General features: G+C 43.7%; 1 protein-coding gene across 5 annotated transcripts in view; it reads right to left on the minus strand.

Moving 5' to 3' along the window:
* OSBPL10 (oxysterol binding protein like 10) overlaps positions 1 to 25,416 on the minus strand; it is an 86,271-nt gene that overhangs the window by 33,116 nt on the left and 27,739 nt on the right. For 2 of the 5 annotated variants that reach the window (XR_003709090.2, XM_028749997.2), the window contains exons 4-7: positions 22,241 to 22,435; positions 17,628 to 17,838; positions 14,804 to 14,955; positions 7,857 to 7,910 (exon numbers count right to left, since the gene is read on the minus strand). Coding sequence is in view for 4 of the 5 variants with exons in the window: in XM_028749997.2 (XP_028605830.2) it covers positions 7,857 to 7,910; positions 14,804 to 14,955; positions 17,628 to 17,838; positions 22,241 to 22,435 (612 nt within the window). In the remaining variant the exon portion in view is untranslated. The remainder of the gene's footprint in view (positions 1 to 7,856; positions 7,911 to 14,803; positions 14,956 to 17,627; positions 17,839 to 22,240; positions 22,436 to 25,416) is intronic. The other 3 variants (XM_077916342.1, XM_028749999.2, XM_028750000.2) reach the window with 3 other exon arrangements.

Here is a 25,416-nt window from a genome sequence, read left to right on the forward strand (position 1 = left end):
CAGGAGGTTGCATGCACAGTTCGTTCTACTCAAAAGTAGAAAAAGAAAATAAGAGATATGGTCCATTAATTGCAATGGGAAAACCTGGAGCAGAACTAGGGTTACCATATTTCAAAAAGGGGAAATCCAGACACAAAAGTTGATGAGCTTTTTAAGTTGTTGAGCTTTTTATTTTATGTTTATTTTATTTATTTAGGCCAAAGTTGTTGAGCTCCCCCCCCCCCAAAAAAAAACTTTTTCAAAAATGACGTTTTTGAGCTATTTTTAATGAAATTCACCCAAATCTGCACTTCTGTCATGGGTTGCGATACGTCTGGATTTTCCCAGACACTTCAGAGATTTCCTCCCAGACACTGTTTCCAGCAACCAAATCCCAGCTATGTCCATGAAATTCCGGACATATGGCAACCATAACAGAACTTAGTTGGCCACAACTCAAGGAGTTTCAGGAAATGGATCATTTGGGTTAGGCCAGGTATTTCTTGAGGCTATATTACTGCTTTGGTATAAACTAGACACCATGGGAAATCTTGCCTCATTTATATTTCATTTCATAAAAGCTCAGCAATAGTTCCATAGCAGTAACTGCGAAATGAACCAATAAATAATTTTTAGCAGTTATAAGAAGCAGTGTGATAAGGGAGTTGCTCTCTTGGTATAATGAGAGAACTGAAAGAAAAGGAACAGGTCAGATAATTTAAGGTCCAGAAGAAAATAACATGTTTTACTGAATGTTTTACTGACTTCACACAAAACTGAATCCATTTCTTTTTACCTCCCGAAAGCTACTTACTGAAGTTCAGTAACTTTCTAGTAGTCAAAAACACAGAGGGTTCTCTGATCTACATTAGACATCATTATATAAGCAAGTTACAGAGGAAAAATTCGCTCAGACCCCTCAATACCTTCCAAAACAATGCATTAAAATATCCTTGCTCTCCAAGCAACATATACAGCTTTATCTGGCAATATAATTCCATTAGAAGAGTAGCTGTAACGCTGCCTTCAAAGACAGCACTGCATTAACTACATTAGCTATATCCATTTAAGCTTTGTAGATTGCAGTAGCTCTGAAAGAGTAAAACAGCAACTGTTTCCCCCCCCTGCCAAGGCACTAAAAACCAAAGGAACAATATTCTTTCCTACGGTTATTTTACCGTACTTGATAACTTGAACGAGTGGCTTCAATTTCAACGGGATTTAAAAGTGAGCACTGCGCACAACCTAACGCTGCAATTTTATACTTGGGTGTAAACTAATATTCTGCCCAGAGTTAAACTTGCAAAGGGGAGAGGAGAAGACAGAACGGACTTATTAACGGAGCTTCAAAACTTACAGAGGATGTTTCTACTGCGGGTTTGTTTATCATCCAGCTCGACCTCATTGAGCGTCCTGAGCTACGTAACAGCGCTGCTGTTTTCGGTGGCTGCTGCCTAGCTCCTTTAATAACAGGCGAGCTGGAGCTAGGAATTAGTAGTACCAGGAAGAGTCAGGAAAAGCCTCCCCTCCCTGCTCTGCCCCCACCTCCTTTTTAATTTCCACTGAATTTGAAAAGCATGATGTCAATTCAGCACGAATCTGCTGCCTACCGTCCCAGTCATGTGACGCGGGATCAGCGAGCTTAAACTACAAATCGCTTACAACAGGAAAAATGATGCTGTGCTGCGGGGGCCCTGGGTCTCTTCCCCTCTGGGCACGGGAGCTAACCTTACAAAAAGAGCATCTTGTTCAGTGCTGAGAACAGGGGCGGATTTCGGCTAGCAGATGTTTTTGTGTTGTTGTTGTTGTTTTTTAAAAAATTCCCTATTACAGAGGGCTTTCATTCTTTCTTGTTTTTAAACAAGATGTCAGATTCCAAGGGCCTCTGCAGAGGCGGAAGAGCTACCCTATGCCAGATTATAAGAAGCATCTTGCAATTTTGCTAGAAGTTTATTAGAATTAAAGGAGAAAGGGTTACAAAATCATCCACACACACACACTCACACCCGGGAAGGTTTATATCAGGCTTCCTCAACCTCGGCCCTCCAGATGTTTTGGGACTACAATTCCCATTATCTCTGACCACTGGTCCTGATAGCTAGGGATGATGGGAGTTGTAGTCCCAAACATCTGGAAGGCCGGAGTTTGCCTATGCCTGGTTTAGGAAAATGCATATAAAGCCATCAGTCGAGAGCCACTTCATACATTAACTGTCCCCACAAACTTGTGTGTGCAGCCATAGTCTGTATCCAACGCATTAATCATGAAAAATATGCCCCTAAGCACAAACATGTGAGGCTTCTGATGAATTAAATTTTGTGTGTGTGTGTGTGTGTGTGTGTGTGTGTGTGTGTGTGTGTGTGTAAAAAGTAGAGGTAAAGGTACCCCTGACCATCAGTCACGGATGACTCTGGGGTTGCGGCGCTCATCTCGCTTTGCTGGCCGAGGGAGCTGGCGTTTGTCCACAGACAGCTTCTGGGTCATGTGGCCAGCATGACTGAGTCGCTTCTGGCGAACCAGAGCAGCGAACGGAAACACCGTTTACCTTCGCGCCGGAGCAGTACCTATTTATCTACTTGCACTTTGACGTGCTTTCGAACTGCTAGGTGGGCAGGAGCAGGGACTGAGCAACAGGAGCTCACCCTGTCGCTGGGATTCAAACCGCCGACCTTCTGATCAGCAAGCCGTAGGCTCTGTGGTTTAGACCACAGCACCACCTGCGTTTATTATGTACTACATAATAAATCTATATAACTGCATATTAGTGACCTTGAATGGGGAATGATTCTTACATAAAAGGTAGTATTCCTCTTTTTTTAAAAAAAATTACAAACCCAAAACTAAACAAGTTATATATAACCAGATTTCAGAAACTTCTTCCACAGCCACTAAATGGTGTTTGATGCATCAATTTAAGCTAGATTAGTTTGCAGTGATGTCTACCAACCCACAGCTCACTGTGTTTATCCTGAACACTGTATTAGTGTGTACAGAAAAAACCTAGCAATGATTATCAGTATAATGTCACCTTTTCCAGAGGACAGTCCAGGAAGTGACTGATCAATTTACTATTATGTTCTATAGAGAGGGAAATTATTGATAGTTTTAATGTACTCTGTCCTTGCTCTAAGTAACGATCAGGCAGTATGACCTATTGAATTTGTCAAAGCACATGGTCAATGGCTGTGTGTTGCGCTCCCAAAGAGAAACCAACTCATTAAGATCCTGTTAAACTCATATCAGACAGCGACGGCACAACCCTAGAAGTGTTTCCTCAGAAGTAAGCCCTACAGAGTTCAATTTTACCTCCAAGTGAGCAAATACCACTCTCAGCCCCAAAACACACACCTGAGGCAATGTTTGTTTTTTAAAAGAGGATTTTGCTTCTAATTGTAATTACAGTACTTGGCCAACAGCATGGTCAACAGCCAGGGATAATGGGAGTAATATGATCAAATAAATAAATAAATTCTGAACGGCCACAGGTTTCCCGATCCTTAATTTAATGGGATACATTCAAAGTTTTCTAAGTGTAAAGAAGATCTTCAGTTAGCCTGCTGTTTTTTATCTTCTTTTTCTAAGTTGACACTAAAACGTCTAGACAGTTATAATAATAGATTGTATATTTAGCATTCTTACAAAAAGGATTCCAATCCCCTTTTTAACATTCTTCTAATGAACAATGCTGGTGGCCCAATTCAAATACATGATATATTATGCTCTGAATTCTATTTAAGCTTCCTTCCAGCATTTTGCACCAGTATTAAACTTGAACAATGAAAACAACAGACAACAACACATTCTAGAGCGGCCAAAAAGGGGGAGAGGGGGAGGCAGTTCAGCCAAGCAAGTCTAGTCCCCTAAATTCTGCATGTAACCATGCGTTACAATGGGCCGTTTCCTTGAAATTTAGTATCAATGTCCACGAGGTTATAAACACACATCACAATGTTAACCTGCAATTAAAATTTCGTGGTTTCTTTATTATGGCCAGAATCTCCCCCAAAAAGCAAACCTGCCTTGTTCTACTCTTTCAGGGAGAGCTAAGGGCTAATGGCTTCTATTTCTCAAGCTGCAGACGTCTGTGAAACATGGCAAACTCGTTTTTTTAAAACTAAGGAGACTTTTCAAAAGAAGTTTCTGATATGGGTATCTGGTGTTCAAGTCAAATATTCCACACGGGTATGGTGTAGACCTTGGATGCGCCTAAAGTACCTCCTTGGATCCTGGCCAATAACATTTGGCAATGCTGGGATGGCAAAGAGAGAAAGATCAAAACTAATTACAATGTTCATTTTGAACACATGGCAATTCTCAAGGGCAATGCTTCTTAATCAGAGTTGGTATCAAATAAGCAAGAAACAGGCCAGCACCAAATGGAGTTGATATGAATCAAAGCAAGCAGCGACCCTTATAGGTTTGTCCTTAATTGAAAAGGAAGAAAGAAAAAGACTTAAAATTATTGCTGCAGCTAATATTGCTGGGTCTAGTTTAAAAAACCCGACAATACTAGAATCCCCATGGTTCACTGCAGGTTTTTGAAATTTGCAAACAAGAGTGAACACTCAGAACCTTAACGGATCAGCCTTAAATTTCTACCCAGTCCAGTATTCTTTGCAATAATAATAATAATAATCCAGAATTAAACAGTTCACTATGAATTGGTCAGTGGTCAGAGGGGGACCACATCCACCTTTTGCCAAACCCTGATATGCATATGCCACATAAAAATCCCAAGAATCTGATGAAAATTAGGGTTATGGCTTGGATCTTAACTTTTTACTCTGTGAAAGGAAGGAGTTACTGTTCATGGAAGGGGAGCAGCCCTCATGGAAGTTGGGTGAGTGTAACGCAACAAGTTAGCAAAACATTAGGTTCCAAGCTTATGCAACTATAATATATTTGCAGGGAGATATGCATTTCCTGTTTTTATTGGAGAGATTGTGCAAAACACACATCTTATCCAGGGTGTTCCACTCCCAAGAGAAAATAAAGGCAGAAGCTTTGGCTTAAAAGGCATTTGCTACAGTATAAAATATGTACGCAAACAGGTTTACCAGAGAGATTTTACTTGCGTGCACAATGTCTGTTGCAGCAAGCTATAAAAATCAAGATTAGTTAGATTGGAATAAGTCATTTCTGTCAATGCTGCTGCAGTGGGCTTAATGTCATTTAATTCTACTTTTAGTGTAATTGTACATTTAATCATTTGAGCTAAGCATACCTTACCTGGGACTTTCCAATTGATTATGTCAGATGTCATATTTGGGTGGTCCGATATAGCAAATAAGCTTAGAACAGCAGCATTTTGCCAACAGATTAATTTAGCCGTACGAATCATTACAGGCTAAAGGCATTTGCAGTACTATGCAGCCTAAAAAGGATTTAATCAAGCATAATGGAAAAAGACAGGCCACAGTAAGAAATCCTTTAATGTCTCTGCCACACAGAGAATGTGCCTTGCTATGTAATACTGAACATGCTCTCGTCAAAGCTGAAACTGTTCACTTTCTGGTAAGTGCAAGCAGCACTGACAAGGTACGCTTATCGTTTAGTCCATTCGGGATCATTAAAAGCTTGCATTTCATTTCAAGTGCAAGGCAAAACGAAAACATTCCGATCTCAGGTAATTCCTGTGTGTGTCCGCGTATTTCTGCAAGCTTAGCAACAGGAGTCCATGGAATGTCTATTTGTGCAACTATTTTTTATCATTCATACAAACCAAGATGCCATAAAGATCCAAGTCCAATATAAAGTCACCTTGCATTAAATATAAAGATTCAGAATATACTCTTTTTAGCAGACTAGCCAGAGCAGCAATGCGCTTCAAGTACGGCACAACACAACCTTGCTACTCACCTGGGAGGCATATGAACTGGTCCCTGGGCTGGCACCCGAGTAGCAAGATGCCATAAAAAAACCTAGCACCATCAGGGACAGGACTTGGCTAGATCTTTTCTCTCTGGTGTACTAGGACTGTACCACATGATGTTAGAATCTCTGGAGCATTGGTAGAACTTCTAAACTCTAGAAAACAAGAAAGCAGTGCCTGCAGTTCCTACCATGCAGGTCGAAAAACAAGGAAGTTATAGGAGATGGAAGGATGGAGATGATGGTCAGAGGGAGCTAGCAAGTGGCTAAGAAAGGGCCCGAGTCTGCAGCAGGGGGACAACTGGGGTCTGTGAGGATCAGAGCAGGGGAGAGAGACACAAATTCCATACTGGGTGAGGAGCTAATTATCCACTAAATCAGTGAGATGAGTAGGGAAGGAGGAAATTAGGAGGAAAGGAGTAAGTAGGAAAACGGGAGGGTTATTGTAAACATGGTGGGTTTTTTATAAGTCAGCACAAATGCTGGAACGGGAAGCAGAGCAACAAGGGGAAATTAAAATAGGAGCCAAGATAAAGGATAAGGCCTAGGAGAATGGTCTACCCACCTGGGGTAGGAAAAGAGCTGGTCCCTTAAAGAAACATGATACTGACAGGACAAGTTGCACCTATGCTGTCACAATGATCCTCAATGATGTATGCAAGTCATAAGCCATTAAAGTTCAGCTTGCTCAGGACAGGGGTGCTTGGGATTTGAACCGCAGGGCTAATTCGCTCACAGCCTGAAGTATATTAAATTCCATCACTTCCAATGCACAAATAAAAAAAGATTCTTTTCAAGCCTATGTAAAGAAGGTCTGAAAGGACTGGCAGTCTTCACAAACACCCCAGCACTTTCAGAAAGTAGCACGTTTGGCGATTATCAGGTTTTGTTTGAAGAGGTCGAAAGTATTCCCCTATTCACGAAGCACTGCCCCACACTCTGAAGGGGCTCCATCCGCCCTCAGCTATTGATATTGCATTGTTTACAATGGGATCCTCGATTAACATTCGAATTATGGTGCACCAATGCAGGGATGGGTGATCTATTCGCCACCATCTCAGCACCACATTTGGTGGCAAGAGGCTGCATACCAGGGGCCTGAAGTGAGCTAGGCCATTCACACATGCACACACAAGGGAGATTTACATGGAGATGAGATGTACGGAGGTGTCTCTCCCCACACGCCTTCCTCCCATCAGAGTTTTGTTTCCCCCCCCCCATCCTTCCAAACAGTGATTTCCATGGAGGGAAGGTACACACTCCCTAATGCACCCTTCCTCTTCATCACAATCACACTCCCCATCCTGACAAGCAGTAATATTTGGCAGCACACAGGGGGAAGCTGTCAGCCCCTGCATTGAAACAAGGGCTGGATGTGGCTTGATCAGGTGTGCAGTAATGAAAGCAAAGGGATGTCAAAAGTAGCAACCGAAATAGGCAGCAAACAAGACCTGAGAAGCCAATGATAAAAATGGGAGTGTGTGGGTTACAGATTTTTTTTCCCCCATTTCGACCTTAAAAGCAAATAAGAGGAGCACGTTCAGCAGAATCAGAGTCTCCAATGGCTCTCATCTGAAAAAGAACTCCCCACACACACCTTGCAAAGTTTTGCCTAGATTCAGAATAAACTCCTGCACATGGTATCATCTCGAGTCAACAAGTTAGCCACTCAGCTAACACCTGCCCAAGTTGCCTTAGCTTTGCACCTTGGGCTACACCTATCACAGCCCATTCATTGAACAGTTTTATGAGGGGGAAGGGGGAAAGTTGCGGAGTTGAGTGAGAACTGTGGAATAAGCAGAATGCATTCAGTAAAGATGTATTCTGCAGACAGACACTCCCCTGGAAGAACAGGGCAACAAATGTCCAATTGCTCCATTAATCAAGCTTCTTCTGTCCTTCATATCAATGTGTTGTCCCCTCCAGCAAGCATAGAGACCTTGGGGAGAGGTGGGGTCTTGCATTACTTGTGTGAAGGCTTGGACACTTGCTATTTCTTCTCTTACCAAAACTGGAGTGGAAGCGAGAACCTGTCTGCGATTTCTGGGAGTTCCTTCTTCCTAGAGGAGCAAAAGACACACACTCCTAGCAAGCAGAGCTGTGGGCAGCCACCTTGTATCTCATTCCAGACTAATAATTTGCTAACCCATATAATTTGTTTGGTTACACACACACACACACACACACACACACACACACACACAGCCCACTATCTCCCTCTGGTATGAATACACACAAAACAGGGGTGGGGAATGTTAGCACACCCCAAATTCAGAATAGATGCTGAATGAAACAAAAGTAATAGATATAAAACCCCTCAACTGAGTATTTTAAAAAAGAAATCCCACTTGACATCAAGAACCCAGATTCTACCAGCCACAGCAGTGTTTCCCAAACCTGGGTCTCCAGCTGTTTTCAGACTACCGTTTCCATCATCTTTGACTGCTGGTCTTGCTAGCTAGGGATGATGGGCATTGTAGTCCAAAAACAGCTGGAGACCCAAGTTTGGGAAACCCTAAGCTACTGGTAAGGTAAAGTGTAAAGGGACCCCTGACCATTCGGTCCAGTCGTGACCGACTCTGGGGTTGTGGTGCTCATCTCGCTTTATTGGCCGAGGGAGCCGGCGTACAGCTTCCGGGGTCATGTGGCCAGCATGACTAAGCCGCTTCTGGCGAACTAGAGCAGTGCACGGAAACGCCGTTTACCTTCCCGCCAGAGCGGTCCCTATTTATCTACTTACACTTTGACGTGCTTTCGAACTGCTAGGTTGGCAGGAGCAGGGACCAAACAACGGGAGCTCACCCCGTCACAGGGATTTGAACCGCCGACCTTCTGATCAACAAGCCCTAGGTTCTGTGGTTTAACCCACAGTGCCACCCGCGTTCCCCAAACTACTGGTATGAGGGGGCAAAAAGGAGCGTTATTATTTACTATTGGTAATATCTAGCTGTGTCAGTCTGTTTCCTCAGGGGCAGCATTAAATGGTTCGTTCTGTTTCAAGAGACAAGTCAAACCTCATTTTATTTAGTTACTTGCAATGTATATTTTGGATGTCAGCCAAAACTCTCCCCCCCCCCGCCCCTCCCAGTCAGTTCATGAACTCTAATTAAGAGAGATGCAATTTACAGCAACACACCCCAACAGAAGTCAGAGGAAAGCCAATTACTAGACGAAATCTGCCTGTAAATACTCAAGCGCCATGCCAACACTCCAGGAAGATGCAGCATCCTGCCATAGAGATCTATGTAAGCTCACTTGCCAGATATTGCAAAGTCAAAAGCATGCTGATAACACGAAGCAACAAATGTTGCAATCAATGCTATATTCTGCACTTGGGACAGAGGCCACAAAGCCTCTCAAACATTCTGCTATCTCTTTGAAAAAACACAATGAGAATCTAACAAGGTGGCAGGTGTGTATGGAAAGTGAAGCAGTTTTAAATATAATGTTGGGGGTGGGGGGTGGGGTGTTTCAGTCTCGATGATGCCCTAAATCCCTTCCAATTCTTGGGATCTTGTATTCCATGAATGTTAGACTCTAGTAGAGAAGGTTGCCAAACCAGTCAGGCAAGTTCCTTAGTAAGACAATGACCTAAGCTGGCAATTTGACTGCCCTGATCAGCATCTAAAAGAATGAGCTAAGTTGAAATAGCTGCAGCTAAGCGAAGGGGAATAATAGGTCCAAAGTGGGGAGGGCGGTGTTAAAGCTGAGATCTCATGCTTGGGTTGTGTACATGTGCAAATAAAACCATATATCCTAAAGACACCGCTTTCTCCGCTGACCTGCATTCCGTGGAAACCTGGGAAATCCTTGGAGCCTCTCACTGTTCAGAGACTGGGGTGGAATTTATAATCAGAGAACTGTAATGCAATGAAGGAATATGCTGCTGTCCCATATGGGGATTGAACCTGAAACCCTGATATCATCAGCAGAACGCTCTAGCCATTTCTATACACTTCATTCAGCAGCTTACGTACTAAACTGGTTTTTAAAGCTCTTTAGGTATGCCACTCCCTACCTATTCCAGCCTGCAGAAGTCATTATTCGTGGAGGATAAGACATGACAACCATCAGAAGATTGGGAAAGGGTGAAGGAACTTGATGATGACAAGTACCAGATGAGCAACTCGAGTCTCACTAGGCTAAGAGGGGAAGGGAATGAGAGATGGGTGCAACCATGTATTGATGATGTGTCACTCAGGATATCCAGACACCCTCCCTGAGCAGCTTCCTGTAGATATTAAACAGCTTAAAGGACAAGTTGCAACCCTGTTGAGACACCAGTGTTTAGTCTATGAGACAGAAGAGATGGTGGCTATAAGGGATGATTGAATGAAATTGATTTATATAAAGTGGTACCTCCGTCTGCACACAGGATCACGAGGAATCCGCAACTGGAGGTGCCTGTTCTGCGCATGCGCACGGCGCATAGACCACTTGCGCAGGTGGCAAAACCCACTAAACCGGCACAGCGCGGCGTGGGAACTCGCTTCCATGGTGCCAAAAATTGCATCTGCGCATGCTCAGACGCCAAAAATCACGCCTGCGCAGATGCAGGCGTCAAAAATCGTGTCTGCACAGATGCTGGAAATCGTGGCCGTGGGCGCAATCTGGCCCATGGAGGGACATCCGCTGGAGTGAACCAGCCCAGGCAAGGAAAACCTTCCCAACCCCTGCTCTACACCTCCACTGAAAGCACTGAAAGATTGTCTTAAAGGAGCAAAGTGCCTTTTGAAGCAGCCTCTCCCTCCTCCAGCTGCCGTAAGAGGGCACTTGGGCGGCAGCAGGACCAGTTCCCCGCCTGCTTAAAGGAGAAGGCAAAGGTTTGGTTTTTTTTACTCTCCATTCATCAGCTGGGAACAGGGTAGCACAGCCAATACAGGATTAAACCCTGCCCTCCCGCCCATCAGCTGATGTCAACAGTGATGTCACGCCCGGCAAGCAAAACTGGTCCCCCGCTGGTGGGCCAAAGTTGGCCCACAAGTCAGATATTCCTTACCCCAGTTACACAACAAACATTGCCTCATTCAGTCTGCTTTCAGACACTGACCAGGAATTAAAACTATTTTCAATAGGCTGCATATCTAAAGCGTAAAAGGTGGGATATAAAAAGTTCTACTACGTAATTTTAAAATTGAGTCTCTCTTTAAAAAGGGAGGGAGGGGGTTGAAGGGCAAATGTGCATTTACTTCTATAAATATCTAGGCCAAACCTTAAATTGTGTGTGGGGGTTTTTAAAGGGGGGGGAAGGCAGGGAGTCTGCTTCAAGCTCGGGAGGAGGGCCAAGCCTGAGGGGTGAATCAATGCTCAAAAATCAATGGAATGTACATCTGTTCTTTTCACAGCAAAGGCAGGGAAAAGCCTAGCTTACCCACCCTAGGAGAGGAAAATCAATGCACTCCCTAAGTGGAGTTTTAAAAGCAGCCTGGGTTGGTGGCAAAAAGAACAACTAGAAAGGAAATTCACCAGGTTTTGGGCGCATGGAGGGGGAAGAGAGAGAGAAAGTCAGAGTCCTTTGAAAAAGAAAGGAATTGTCTCTTTGGAATACCTAATGCTGTTGTTGGCATCCGATGTCTGCCTCAAGATATCTAGTGATGCCTATCTTAAAGGGTTATTTTAAGGGTGACTAAGTTACTGCTTTTCTGAAGTGGTTCAAAGCACCTTGCAGGTATTCAGATACTGGAAGCCAGGCATTAACTACAAAAGCGATGCTGCAAGACTGGCACGTAACACTAAGCCAAACTACAGCTTGGCAAGAACAAATAACTGCAGGAGAGGAGAGGGCAGCAGCTGAGCTTCTCCCCTGTTGTTTTGCTGCTGTGCTGAGCCAAGCCATGATCTGGCTTCATGTACCGTCCAAACCCAGGCTTGTGGGTTAAGCTTTCTTCAGACAAACCATGAGCTGCAACCGAGATTTGCCCTATGGCTTTGCAGCTTGTGGTGTGTCTTGGACAGCAAAAGCATGAGCAGAGGTGCCGATAATACTAACTTAATGGCTTAGTGTGTTATGTGAGAACGAGGGCATAGCTTCGCAAATGACACTTGGCTGTATCAGTTTTTCCATTTATCAGGTTTGTTGTTGTTGTTGTTGTTGTTTTGAAAGTGCAAATTATACTCCATGAACCATGGCCATTTCAAAGTATAAAGTAGACAAAAGTTGAGCAATTTTAAAATGTCTTCCTCATTACAAATTTTTAACTTTCATATCTTTGGGTTGTATCCAATGAAGTCATCCCATCTGCTTTGAGGGTTCCCCCAAACCCCAGATACAACCCTTGATGTTTCATAAATTGGGGTGCTCCAATGGAAGAAGGATGATCCACAAAAGAAGCAAGTTTCATAGGCAAAATCTGGCCAGAAATCTCCACAATCAGGTACATCTATATGGTTATTTACTCTAGCTTTACTCACTGTTAGGCAAAAATCATCTAGATAGGTAGATAGAATAGAATAGAATAGAATAGAATAGAATAGAATAGAATAGAATAGAATAGAATAGAATAGAATAGATTCTTTATTGTCATTACACAAGTGCAACATTGCACAAGTGCAACGAAATTGGATGCCATCCCTTAAAAACAACAAAAGCAAAACAACAACAACAACCAAACAAACCACATTCCAGCCACACCCACACCAACACCCATCAAACTCCCAGGTCACACTATCGAGTTACAGCATTCAAAAAGGCCACAGCTCTTGGATAGAAACTGTTTTTCAGTCTATTTGTCCTTGACTTGATGTTTCTATATCTCCTGCCAGAAGGCAGTAGTGCAAACAGACTGTGTCCCGGGTGAGATGAATCCTGCAGGATGTTGTTTGCTTTCCTAAGACAACGGGAACCGTACAGTTCTTCCAAAGGTAGATAGGTAGGTAGGTAGGTAGGTAGGTAGGTAGGTAGGTAGGTAGGTAGATAGATAGATAGATAGATAGATAGATAGATATTGCAATTCAAAAATTTACTTTCAAATGAGAAACTTAAGATTTACAAAAAAAGAATATTAATGTCTTTGAACAAAGGGAGGGAAGTCTACTTTGTTCATGCTATATTTGTTTCTTTATACAAGCCTGAACTTCTTCTTGTTGTTGTTGGTTTATAATTAAGAAAACGTGAGTTTTACAAATGCCTCATTATGAAAACAAAATCCTGCAGGATGATTTTTAATCAGCATAAAAGCAAGCAACAACTATTAAATTAGTTTTTACTTCAATTTATACAAAAGAGGGTACAATTGTGTACAGTGGTACCTCGGGATGCGAACGGGATCCGTTCCGGAGCCCCGTTCGCATCCTGAATGGAACGCAAGGCGCAACGGCGGGTTGCATTTCTCCGCTTCTCTGCATGCGCACGACGTCATTTTGAGCGTTGTGCATGCGTGAGCGGCGAAACCAGGAAGTAATGTGCTCCGTTACTTCCGGGTTGCCGCGGAGCGCGACTCAAATGCGCTCAAGCCGAAACACATTCAACTCGAGGTATTAATATTTTTACTTTTAATACTTTTACCTGAATAAGCATGAGCATCCTTGTCTCTTGAGCTTTTGACCAACTACACACATGACTTGAGTGACGCCAGGTATTGTTAGAATCTGCCTGTAATATGTTCTAATTCTTGAAGAAAAAACTTCAGTCTTCTACCATAGACTTTTCTATACAGTAAAAGGTTTCAAAGCGTAACCACTGGAACAGCGTTTGACCACTAGGTGGTGATCTATGGCAACACTACACTGCTTGTCAAGTAATCTCTTAGTGCAGCCTAAGAGGGAAGAAAATAAACTGGGATGTAAGTGGCACACATCCAAAGGGAATCTCAATAAGGCGGATCATGTGAGTTAAGGGGAGATGGGGAGCAGGGCTGGCTGCATGAGCTCTGACTGGCTCCCAAGGAGGCAGTAAACATATTCATCTTGTCTGAATGACTAGACATTATGAAGCAAAGGGCATAGAAAGCAATACCGCTGACTTGGATGAAGATAATGAGACTTGTGAAAATGAAAATCATTAACAGGCTTATGATGAGGGAAGCTACGGTGTTTATTAAAGCAATTCCTTTGTCAGCGAGGTTACCTGTGGATTATGCGCTCCCTGGGTTGAAAACGCCATTCATCACTTTCTGAAGGTTTTTATTTTTATTTTGGCAGAGTGAAGACTGAGCAAAAAGCTCCCAACTTCAGGTGTCACATCCACAGGCAACACAGACAGAATTTATGCAGCCAATTCCCACTACAGCAGCTACCCAGGAGCCGCTTCAAATATGCCACAACATTTCATTCTCAGTTCATAATTCAAGGGGGCCTTTGGAAACAATTCAGCACGAAAGGGAAAGAGCATTCTGCTTATGCTAGGTATTTTCTGCGGGCATTTGCTTCACTGCACAGTGAACTGAAAAAATAAAGGGGAAGGAATGAGGTCTCTCACAACACATATACTTAACACATACACACACACACTTAACCTGTTAATCAAAGGGCTCCACAATCTAATAAGACTGAAAGAACAGCATCCACAGCACTTGAGCAGAAGCGCTTAACTCATTTACCCACAGTCTTTATATTCTCCACCAAACATCTAAAAGGGCTATTTAAACCTCTCTGGTTACAAGAACCAATAGCTCCCAACCTATGTACTAATAATGTTTGCCCATGTGCTGATCTGTATGTCTGCATCCATGCACGAGAGGGAGGTATCAGTATAAAACAGGCTCATATATTTCTGCTATAATGGGGAGGTCTAAATGCACAGTATAAAATAAATTTTGAGGTTAAGTTCTAGTCCTGCACAGCAACTTGCATTCAAGTGAGTTCATATAAACCAGAACTCCTAGACTAGGGAGGAAACACGAGCATTAGTAAAAAGGACCTTTCAAAGGTGATCTGTTCAGCTACAGCACATATACACAATACGCCTAGAACACAGAAATACTTGGCCCAAGTGTTTTAATTGCACCACACTCACCAACAAAGACGATATGGTTTGTGCCTCCTGCGGCTTAGATGGGACTCCTGGCCAGGTAAGATTGGCACTAGCAACTGTCAAAGAACTAAGGGCACCATTTTTCAGCTGCTCTGTGGAATGTGACTTTGGCCCATGCCATCCCAGAAAGCTTTCTGAAACAGAAACAGAGCCAAAGTTACCAGCAATGTCATTCCTTCAATGCATACTCGTTTTCAGGGAATGGGAATCTCTCTCAACGCCTGAGGGAGGTCTCAATAAAGAACATCTCTCTCGGCCGCTTGTACCTCCGCCTCCCATTAGGTCACTTGTATTTCAACCTTGTTTGCGTCCCTTCTTGCTACTTGTAAGATCCTCCTATCACAGCACGAGTCTTCTTATTATTTGTAGCAAGTGCGGTTCCATTGCTGAGCAAGCACCAGCATAATAAGAGCACCTCTCTCGAAACAGAATGGGAGTTTGACTTGATTCGCTCAGTTCTGAAATAAGTACAAGCAATTTCACTTCTACCTTTTAGACAGTACTTAGGTGTCAAATATTAACAGCTGAGTGAGAGTCACTGACATTTTCCCCAGTGACTGCATATATTATATATATGCCCAAAGACACCATGGCACATAGACACCCAAGGGCAGGCAGCAGTATATCATCCCTTTTATTCAAGTGTTACCGTATTTTTCGCCCTATAGGACACACTTTTTCCCCTCCAAAAATGAAGGGGAAAATGTGTGTGCGTCCTATGGGGCGAATGCAGGCTTTCGCTGAAGCTTGGAGAGCAAGAGGGGTCGGTGCGCACCGACCCCTCTCGCTCTCCAGGCTTCAGGAAGCTATCAGTTCCCGCAGGGCTCCCTAGGCTGCGGATAGCAGCCTGCTGCACGGAGTGCGGGGCGCGCTGAAGCAGAGCGCCCCGCGCTTCGGGCAGACACCCACAGCCTGCTGTCCGGAGCACGGGGCTCGGGCTTCCCCCGTGGCTGGGGGGGGATATTTTTTTTCTTTATTCCCCCCCCCCCCAAAAAAAAAAAACTAGGTGCGTCCTATGGGCTGGTGCGTCCTATAGGGCGAAAAATACGGTATTTAGCTCTCTAGCTGTGAATGCTGCTGAACATCAGGTTTACTCCAAAGATTATCTTAATACCCATATTCAAGTTATTTAAGGCTAGAAGAAAGCTCTAGCATAAACATGTACTTGAGCAACTGGCCCCAGACTTTGGACAACAGCAGCAGCAGCAGTGGCAGAAGCAGTCCAAGACCTGCTTGAAGTAAAGGTGCATAGGCATTGGTAGGCAAGTTGACGTTAGCTTAAAAGATTAAGACTTGAAGCAGTTTCCACTCCATGATCAAAGGGAGGACAGGCTTGTGTGACAACACAGAATTCTACCAACCCTGTTTTGCTCACATCCGGTGTTTGTGATGGAACAAAGACAGGATTCCAGAATTTGCGCACTGTGACCCAGTGATATTTTCAGCTAAGGTGTTCGTGGTATACTTGTTGGGCAAACAGCCTCTCCACAGGCATATTTCATTGAAAACTCGGCAACACCGCCAATAAATTGAAGGCACCGTGGACCAGACTGTCCCATACAATCACGGATGGCAGCAATTCCTCACAAGAACAGCATATAGGAGATGCTTGTAATTTTAAAAAGGTTCTGGTTTTTGTTAGCTGCAAACACTTACTTCAACTCAAATCGGAACCAGGGCAGCATCATAACTCAGTAGCCATCATTTCCTGGTCACCACTGCTTTATTGCAAATGTAATTTATGGCTATTTATAGATCCAAAAGGTTAGGTACTGAACAACATTCAATGATAATGACGAGAGTGTTAGAATGCAAAGTGTTAGCTGTTTTATATATTTGCACTTGCAATGCTAAGTTTGTGGAATTTAGTGGATTTTGAGGATGTTCTGAAACTGTAGCTCAAATAAAAGACTGTCTAGAAATTAACTGCTAACAGTTTCAGAACTTAAAATGCCTCTGTATGACCTGCATGGGCTTAATAGGACCAAAGGGCATTCCTATTTTAAAAAACAGAAACAAAATGTGGCTACAGTTTGCATTATTATATTGTCACAGTGCATAAACAAAACAAGCTAAGCTAAATTTGCATCAGCCAATGGATTATGACAATTTGGCAGTGTGGCAACCTAATCTTCAGTATCTGTACTTGGAATGCAAGATTAAGGCTATGCTTTCACAAAGCACTGGCAAAGAAACTAGCATGACTTTCCTGGCTGCTTACTGGCCTGTGTTGCAAGTCTTATCCACAAACATTCCAGTTTGAAACCCAACATCAAAGCTCAACTGGCTCATTTCAAGAACACACAAGCATGCAAGTTTCTGGAAATGAGATCCCAGCTGCTTTGCAGCTCCCCAGTCTTTTTGACGCTGTGCCATAATTTGGCTTAGCAGCACAGCCAAACCTGGGTTCGTGATTAAGCTCTCTCCAGACTAACCATCAGCTGTAACTAAGGCCTGCCCCATGGTTTGCCACTCATGCGTTGTCCGGGAAAGGTAGACCACAAGTCCAGATTTGGTGAACATGGTAAAAACCAAATCATGGGTTAGCTCAGCAAAGTTGGGGAGAAGCGAAGCAGCTAGAATCTTCTCCCTGGGAGTTCACATTTGTGCAAAGCCATGGTTTGACTTAGGAGTGATGTAAGTACCCAGAACTGTGAAGAAATTTCACAGGTGCTCCCTTTATTTTACACTTTGGGTAAATGACTCGTGTGTGCTGTTGAGAGGTGAGTCTTCTTATTAAGAAAGGGGGCATTACGATACTATTGGTAACTCCCAGAGAGGAGTCGAGAAGGTTAGCATTGCTCACCTGAAGACAATGTCCTGTTACTGTGTTGGCTCGCTTGCTGTATGCTGTGTTGTAGCATATGCAGGCATTCTCCAAGGCAGCTGAGGGTGGCAGCAGAGGTAGCTTTTAAAAGCAGCAGGTCTTGATCCAAGGCAGAAAGAGGACCAGACCCTGGGAGGGATTCAATGGCTTGCACAAGGCTTTTCTGCTGTCCCTCCACCTGGCTCATGATCTGCAAGTATATGTACATATTTAAACATTCATATGTGCAGCCAATTTGTCAACAGGTTACTATTATCACTGCTTGCCAACTTCTCTGTTGCACAGTACAGCTGGAAAAAAAGATCCTGCTCCAATCCATAATTTAATACCAACTTTAATTCTACCAAATAAATACCAAAGGCACATGGCCTTACAATATATTTAGTACCTTTTCTTTTCCCTTCAAAAACTAGCATTCTAACCTGAAATGTAGAATTTTGTCCTGAATGTGCATACCAAATGTTATTCAGGTATCTCGTAAGGGTGTATCATTCTATACACTATCTTCACTCACCAATTAAAACTTTATTTTCAGTAAGTCTGTCAGTAGCTGAAAGCTAGTCTGTTAATACAGAAATCACATTGTTATTATTAAAATTTGCATACCACCTTTTACCTGTAAATCTCAGGGCGGTTCACATATTAATGGCAAATGCCATTAATATGATAGGTAAAGGGACCTCTGACCGTTAGGTCCAGTCGCGGACGACTCTGGGGTTGCGGCGCTCATCTCACTTTACAGGCCGAGGGAGCCGGCATACAGCTTCCGGGTCATGTGGCCAGCATGACTAAGCCGCTTCTGGCGAACCAGAGCAACGCACGGAAACGCCGTTTACCTTCCCGCCAGAGCGGTACCTATTTATCTACTTGCACTTTGATGTGCTTTCGAACTGCTGGGTAGGCAGGAGCTGGGACCGAACAATGGGAGCTCACCCCGTCACGGGGATTTGAACTGCCAACCTTCCGATCGGCAAGCCCTAGGCTCTGTGGTTTAACCCACAGCGCCACCCGCATCCCTTATTAATATGATAGTGAGTCTAAATAACAGAAAACCCCACTGTCTGTACACTGTCTGTACATCTTCAGATGTAACACAGTGCCCCAAAACCTACCCCACGGAGCCACTGCAGTAGGAAATCATAGGCCCGAACCAAGATTGGAATGGGTTAAAAAAATAATCAGTACCATTCAAGAAAGTTTGCAGTTGCCCTACTGTGACCCTAAGAATGACTCTACAACCTAAGAATGTGACCCTACAACCTAAGAATAGAGTATTTGTGACTGGTTGATATCTAGTTCAAAAACACCAGATCTAGAGATGGTTCCTTCAGGAATGGATACAGCATTGCCTCTTTCAATACAGCAGGGACCAACCCTTCATGTAATCAAGTGCCAATTGTGCCCTTTGCTTCTCTGAAAGCTTTCCAGTTCAAACTGAGGTTTTTCCACACTTAAAAGGAACTTAGGGTTGTGGCCTAGGGAGTTCGAAGTGAGTTACTTCTTACTAGAATATTTTCCACGATTACTTTGGTTGGAATAATGGTAGAACAGCAAAAGGAGCCAGGATCTATGGAAATGAGACCCACAATGTCTGATCTTTAGTACGTTTTGTACCAACCCTGAATCTACAATGCGCTACATTATTGTTCCAGATTTGTCTCAAAAGCACTATTTATGCTCTTCTAAAGATATTTTAAGTTAATGATCAATAACCTCACAAGTGTTCTGTCTCTTATAGCAATCCTCCGACTTTCTTTACCACAATTCCATTAGCAAAAAGCTTTTGGTGCTTCCCCCGCCCTCCTTCAGAAAATAGATCACATTTAGCATGAATATGGCAAAATGCTTGACAAGATTAGAATTGGACTGATGCAACCAGCTTCCAATGTTCCCCCAATACAAGTTTGAGAAGTCAGTGAAGCAGCTTGGTTAAAATATACACATTTTTCTGCCACAGGCAAGCATATGGCTGAGCTACATGTTCTTCCAGTTCAGCCCTTTGTCCAATATTGAAGCTTACTCTCTTAAGACTACGAGCATCTAGCAAAGAAGGGCAAAGATTCATCTTCTGAAAAGTAAAGTTTAAAGACTGTGTAGCGCTCTCTCTCTCACACACACACACACACAACCTTGGGAAGTATCCAATCCTATATAACTCAACCCTACATGCCACCAGAAAGGATTCATTCAGAGATTTCTCTGATCATGCCTACCCTCATGTATTTAATAATTTTGGTGTGAAATCCCTAATCTTTTTGCAATCAACAACCAATAAATGCCTGGTGCAAAATCGAAAATCTGAAGGTATAAGGTAAGGTAAAGGTAAATGACCCGTGGACAGTTAAGTCCAGTCAAAGGCAACTATGGGGTTGCGGCACTCATCTTGCTTTCAGGCCGAGGGAGCCAGCATTTGTCCACAGCTTTCTGGGTCATGTGGCCAGCATGACCAAACCACTTCTGGCACAACGGAACACCATGACGGAAACCAGAGCGCATGGAAATGCTGCTTACCCTCCTGCCGCAGCAGTACCTATTTATCTACTTGCACAGGCATGCTTTCGAACTGCTAGGTTGGCAGAAGCTGGGACAGAGCAACAGGAGCTCACCCCATCGTGCAGATTCAAACCACCGACCTTCCGATCAGCAAACCCAAGAGGCTCAGTGGTTTAGACCACAGCACCACCCGCTCCACATACATAAAAATGATTATCACTGATACCAGCAGGTGCTAAATTCTCTTACTGGCATTCCTATGAAATAGTGATAGCCAAGGGGAAGTCCCCTGGGTGGTGTTGCGGTCAGGAATTATGGGAACTGTAGTCCATAACGTCTGAATGATACCACATTGGCTATGCAGCATAAAAAAGGCAGTAACATTTTCGTTGTTTCATCAAGACCCCTTAAAAAGCTATGCCATAAGCTTAGTGACATTTTATCCCTGCGTAAAACCAATTCTGGAGCATATGTCCACTGCATGTAATAAAATTCAAATAATCACCATGCACGATAGGAAATTATTAGCAAGTATTACTAGTTATTTTACCCTGCTAGATTTATCTCTCAGAGGAAGCAGATCTGGCATACAATTCCTCTCTCCAAGCATCCCCAAAGTACCACTGTTACGTACTACTCATATTATCCATCAGTGCTGAATGGAACAAAATCCATCACAGGACACACACAGAGTGGTTCCGTCTTAGTAGCGCAACTGTGCCAGGTAAAAAGCACTAAAGCTTTCAGAGATCTCTATTCATCTGAAGCTACGGCACTAGCATCTCTCTCATTTAGAAGACAGCTTTTATTAAAGCTCCCAGGTAAAGTACTCCGTCTTGATCAAAGCTGTTAAAACCCCTAGTGCAGAGCCGTCAGCAGATAGTGGCAGCTTTCAGCCACGAGAAGAGTAGAAGTTCGATTGCAGCAGGTTCGTTTAGGGGAAAGCTCTTTTTGCCCACAAAGCTTGACCTCCTAGAATATCTTGATTGTAAATGCACAGGTTCATAAATAATCCCTGAGAAACCTCCTCCCTAAGACAGTCCTTTCATCTTCCCACTGCTGCAAGCAAGGAGACACCACCTGCACCCCTATTATCACAGCCTCCTGCCCGTGCAACTCAATTCCTGGCAAGCGTTTTTATCCAGAGAGATTGCACACAAGAGACAAGCCCTGGTAGAGTTGCACCCTTAGGGTTGCATGGATATCGAGAGCTTCTTCCTGCAGCAACGAAGCAGCTTGAAAAGATGGATTGTGGCCCACTTGTGGACCAAGACTATTAAGCAGTAGAGTCATTTTTCTTAGAACTTCATGCAGCAGGAGATGGCTTGTCAAGAGAAGCCAATGCAGTTGCTTTCCAGATACTGATGGACTTCCAACTTCCACCATCCCCAACCATTAGCCATATTGGTTGAGGCTGATACGAGTTGCAATCCAAAACATTTGGACGGTACCACTTCAGCTTCCCATGGCTGAAGTGAACTCTTTACACAGCAAAGACAGGGAGAGTCCATGCAATGTATGCATGAGCAGCTAACTGCACCCAAATGAGAACGCCCTGTTTCATCCTCTTTTCTTGATGCTTTTACAAAAGAAAGGCATTTTTGCACCAACTAGGAGAAGGGAGTCTCTAGCTGTACAGGTCCATTTTCATCCCTCTGATGGAACTGGCTGGTCCACACACACACAAGCTTCCCCTCAAACTCTGAATTCACAACAGCAGCTCTCCAAACCTGAACTAAGTACAGAAAACTTTCTCTGCAAAATAGGTAGCATGCTAATCACAGAATGAAGAGGACTTGCTTCTGTGAAGACAAGAGAAAGAGACAGAATGTACAGGTTTCCTGCTAAGATTCATTTAAGCCAATTCCCCAAGCAGAACTAAAGTACATTATTTTGAGTCGGCTAATCATCCATTTATTTTATTCACACACACACACACACACACACACACACACACAATGTTGCACTGATAAAAGGTAAAATTAGTATTTATCTTAAACCACAAGAACCTATTCAAGTTAAATATCTGAATTTTTAGAACTGGAAAACCCACTTGTGTCATGCTTTGCATCAACAAGAAAGCTCCATCTGTCCCCTACCTCTCTGACTTCATTGAGCTGGCCAGGACACTGGTTCTTGGCTCTTCGGGCTGCTGCAGGTGATTTGTGATGTGTGATGGTGACAACTGGTGGCCCAACTTGATTCAGGCTTTTCTGAGAACTCGAAGAAGATGTGGAGTTGGATGTTCCAGGAGGCAACAAAGACAAGCTTTTCGTTCGTGAGGTTGGGGTACTCTGGAATAATCAAGAAAAGCATAACATGACAGCATAAGGAACTCTCTCAATTAGTGAGGAGATCATAGAATTGTAGAGTCAGAAGCGATCCCGAGGAAATCTCAGCTAAATCATACATCACAGCTGGCCATCCAACCTCTGCTTTAAAACTTCCAAGGAAGGAAAATCCACCACCTTCCAAGGGAATCCATCCCACAGTTGAACAGCTCTTACTGTCAGAAAGTTTAGTTGGGAATCTCCTTTCTTGTAACTTGACTTCACTGGTTTGGGTTCTAGCCTCCTGAGCAGGAGAAAACAAGCTTCCTTCATCTTCCACGTGACAGCCGTTTAGATATTTGAAGATGGCTATCATATCTCCTCTCAGCCTCCTTTTTACCAGGCTAGACAAGATGTTTGTAGACAGTGCAAACACTGCTTTTCAACGGATGTTCAGCAGATTATAATCTGGAGATTGCCTGTGCACGGACAGTCAATGCTAGGCTATGGCTGTGTAAACTGGGTTGCAGCTGACACAGCTGGAAGAAGGCAGTCCACAACACCAAGGCAACCTGCATCTTCAGTGATGAAACTGGATCAAGAAGCAGCCCGTCTGGAAACCCAATCCTTTAAGGGACAGCAACCCCATTCAGAGAAAGGTGAACACCACTCACCTAAGCAGATGAACCTCCCACCAAAGTGAACCTCCACCTTGCCTACCTTCAGTTTCAGTTTATTGACTCTAATCCTAACCATGCCTACACCCAAGAACCAATTCAGAACTTCCCTTGCCTTGCCTTCATTAGAAGAAGGAGAGGAGTATGAGAAAAGAAGAATTGTGTGTCAGCTGCATATTGCTGGTCCTCACCCTATACCTGTGAATGATCTCTCACTCAGAGTTTTCATGTAAATGTTAAACAGCAAGGCAGCTAGAACTACCCCCCCCCTTACAAGGAGATGTTCACCTTACCCTAGACAGAGGAGGTCAAACCCTCTCTGCTTGATGCAACTAAGCTTCACAGGCGAAGGTTGAGCACACACATATTATTATGTCGGACTTGCCCAAATACACTGCCTGCATCTTCCAACAAGCAAAAGTCTTCCAACAAGCAAAATTCACCCATGAACAATAGACTAGACAGGGCTCTGGGCGCATTCATAGAGCGATTAGTAGCATCCAGGTTGCAGTGGGTGCAAATGATTTTTATCCTCACAGTGCTTTGCAAACTGTCATGGCACAACTCCAAAGGTTAGCTGCTACACTAAAATATACCATGTGCAGCTATTTGTCTATTAATATTGATGCTCTCATTTGCTTTCTCCTACAGACTTTGGCAGCACACATCTTTTGTTCGTGAGGAGCTCTCACAACGGAAGCTGGAGGAGAGATTATTAGTGTTCAAGCAGTACTTAAATCACAGAGCCTGAATGCAATACAGATTGCCTTTGTAAGCAGCCCTGTAGCAGTGACAGCAAACAAGGCTCTCCCCCCCCCCCTTCAGCTGTCAAAAGGACCTTCTAAATACTGAGGAGAGTGGCGAATGACCTGAAATATTCAGGACAGATACATCTACCCCAAGGTCAAACTCTGCTTCAGGAGCACAAACAAATCTATCACCTATTTTGTGCAAGAAATTTCACTTATTTAACCAGGCTCTGGACAGTGAAATCTGGAGGAAACACTTGATATGCCCTTTGTTTGCTAGGGAAGCAGGAGAAAGTCAATCACAGGGTGGGGAAAAGAGAAGAGACAAATGCAGTAAAGAGGTCTCATCCCCTCATCTCATCCCTAGAGCAAGTTGAGGCCAAGGGGCCAAGCCATTCCTCACACTTTATTTGGCTGTGGTTGGTGGCTCCCAAAAAGGGCTGCCCAAGCCTCCCCAAAACCACACTTTCACACCTCACAGCTTTTAAATATATTATATACTATTGTGTGTGTGCTGGCATACAGGGTTTGTACGCTGCAACAGATGTTGATTTTAGTTAAATGAATCCTTGCTTGGAGCACGCCTTTAGCTGAAAGGTATTCAGACTGAGACTTGGTAGAAAATTAAAAAAGCTTATGTTTACTAAAAGAAGCACATTCTCAGAATCATAGAGTTGGAAGGGACTGTGAGAGTTACCTAGTCTAGGGTTTCTCAAACTTGGGTCCCCAGCTGCTTTCGGACTACAACTCCCATCATCCCTAGCTAGCAAGATCAGTGGTCAGGGCTGATGGGAACTGTAGCTCAAAAACTGCTGAAGACCCAAGTTTGGGGAACCCTGACCTAGTCCAACCCCCTGCAAATACAGGAATCTTGTTGACAGTAAACCAGGACTTTAGAACTCCTTTCCCCCCATCTAGCTGGAGAAACATAGAAGCCACACGAGCACTTCTGTTCTCAGAAGATAGAACCATCAGCACCTCTTGCCTCAAGGTCTGGAGACTGTGTGTGAGGAGCTGGTAGTTGTACGCATAATGCTACCTAAGACTTACCACTCTAAACATCAAACAGACAGAAGTCAGCATAGAGATAAATAGGGGCAGGGAGCTTACTTTATCAGTCTTAACCAGGCATCCCCAACCTGCGGCCCTCCAGCTCTTTCGGCCTACAACTCCCATGATCCCTAGCTAACAGGACCAGTGGTCAGGGATGATGGGAATTGTAGTCCAAAACATCTGGAGGGCCGAAGGTTGGGGGTGCCTGGTCTTAACCCTGCAAGCTGAGTTGTACCCCAACTTCCAACAGTACGCCACCCTACAATTGCCAGATGAAGGCAGTCTAGAAATAAAATCATATAATCACTATATAACCAAGACTTCAAGGAGCCGATTGTGGGTTGATTTCCTCCAACGAAGGGAAACCCAGAATGGGAATATATTTGTTTCACCATAAGGGCCAGGCAGATTAGGTGGAACCCATCCAGGGATAATTCTGGCTATAAGCCAGGCCCATCTATCTTTGCAAATCCAACTGGTGGGCTCTCTGGCATATCACTCCTATAGCAGCCTTAAAAAGGTAAAG

This window comes from Podarcis muralis, chromosome 12 (assembly GCF_964188315.1).
Source record: "Podarcis muralis chromosome 12, rPodMur119.hap1.1, whole genome shotgun sequence".
Taxonomy (NCBI): Eukaryota; Metazoa; Chordata; class Lepidosauria; order Squamata; family Lacertidae; genus Podarcis; species Podarcis muralis.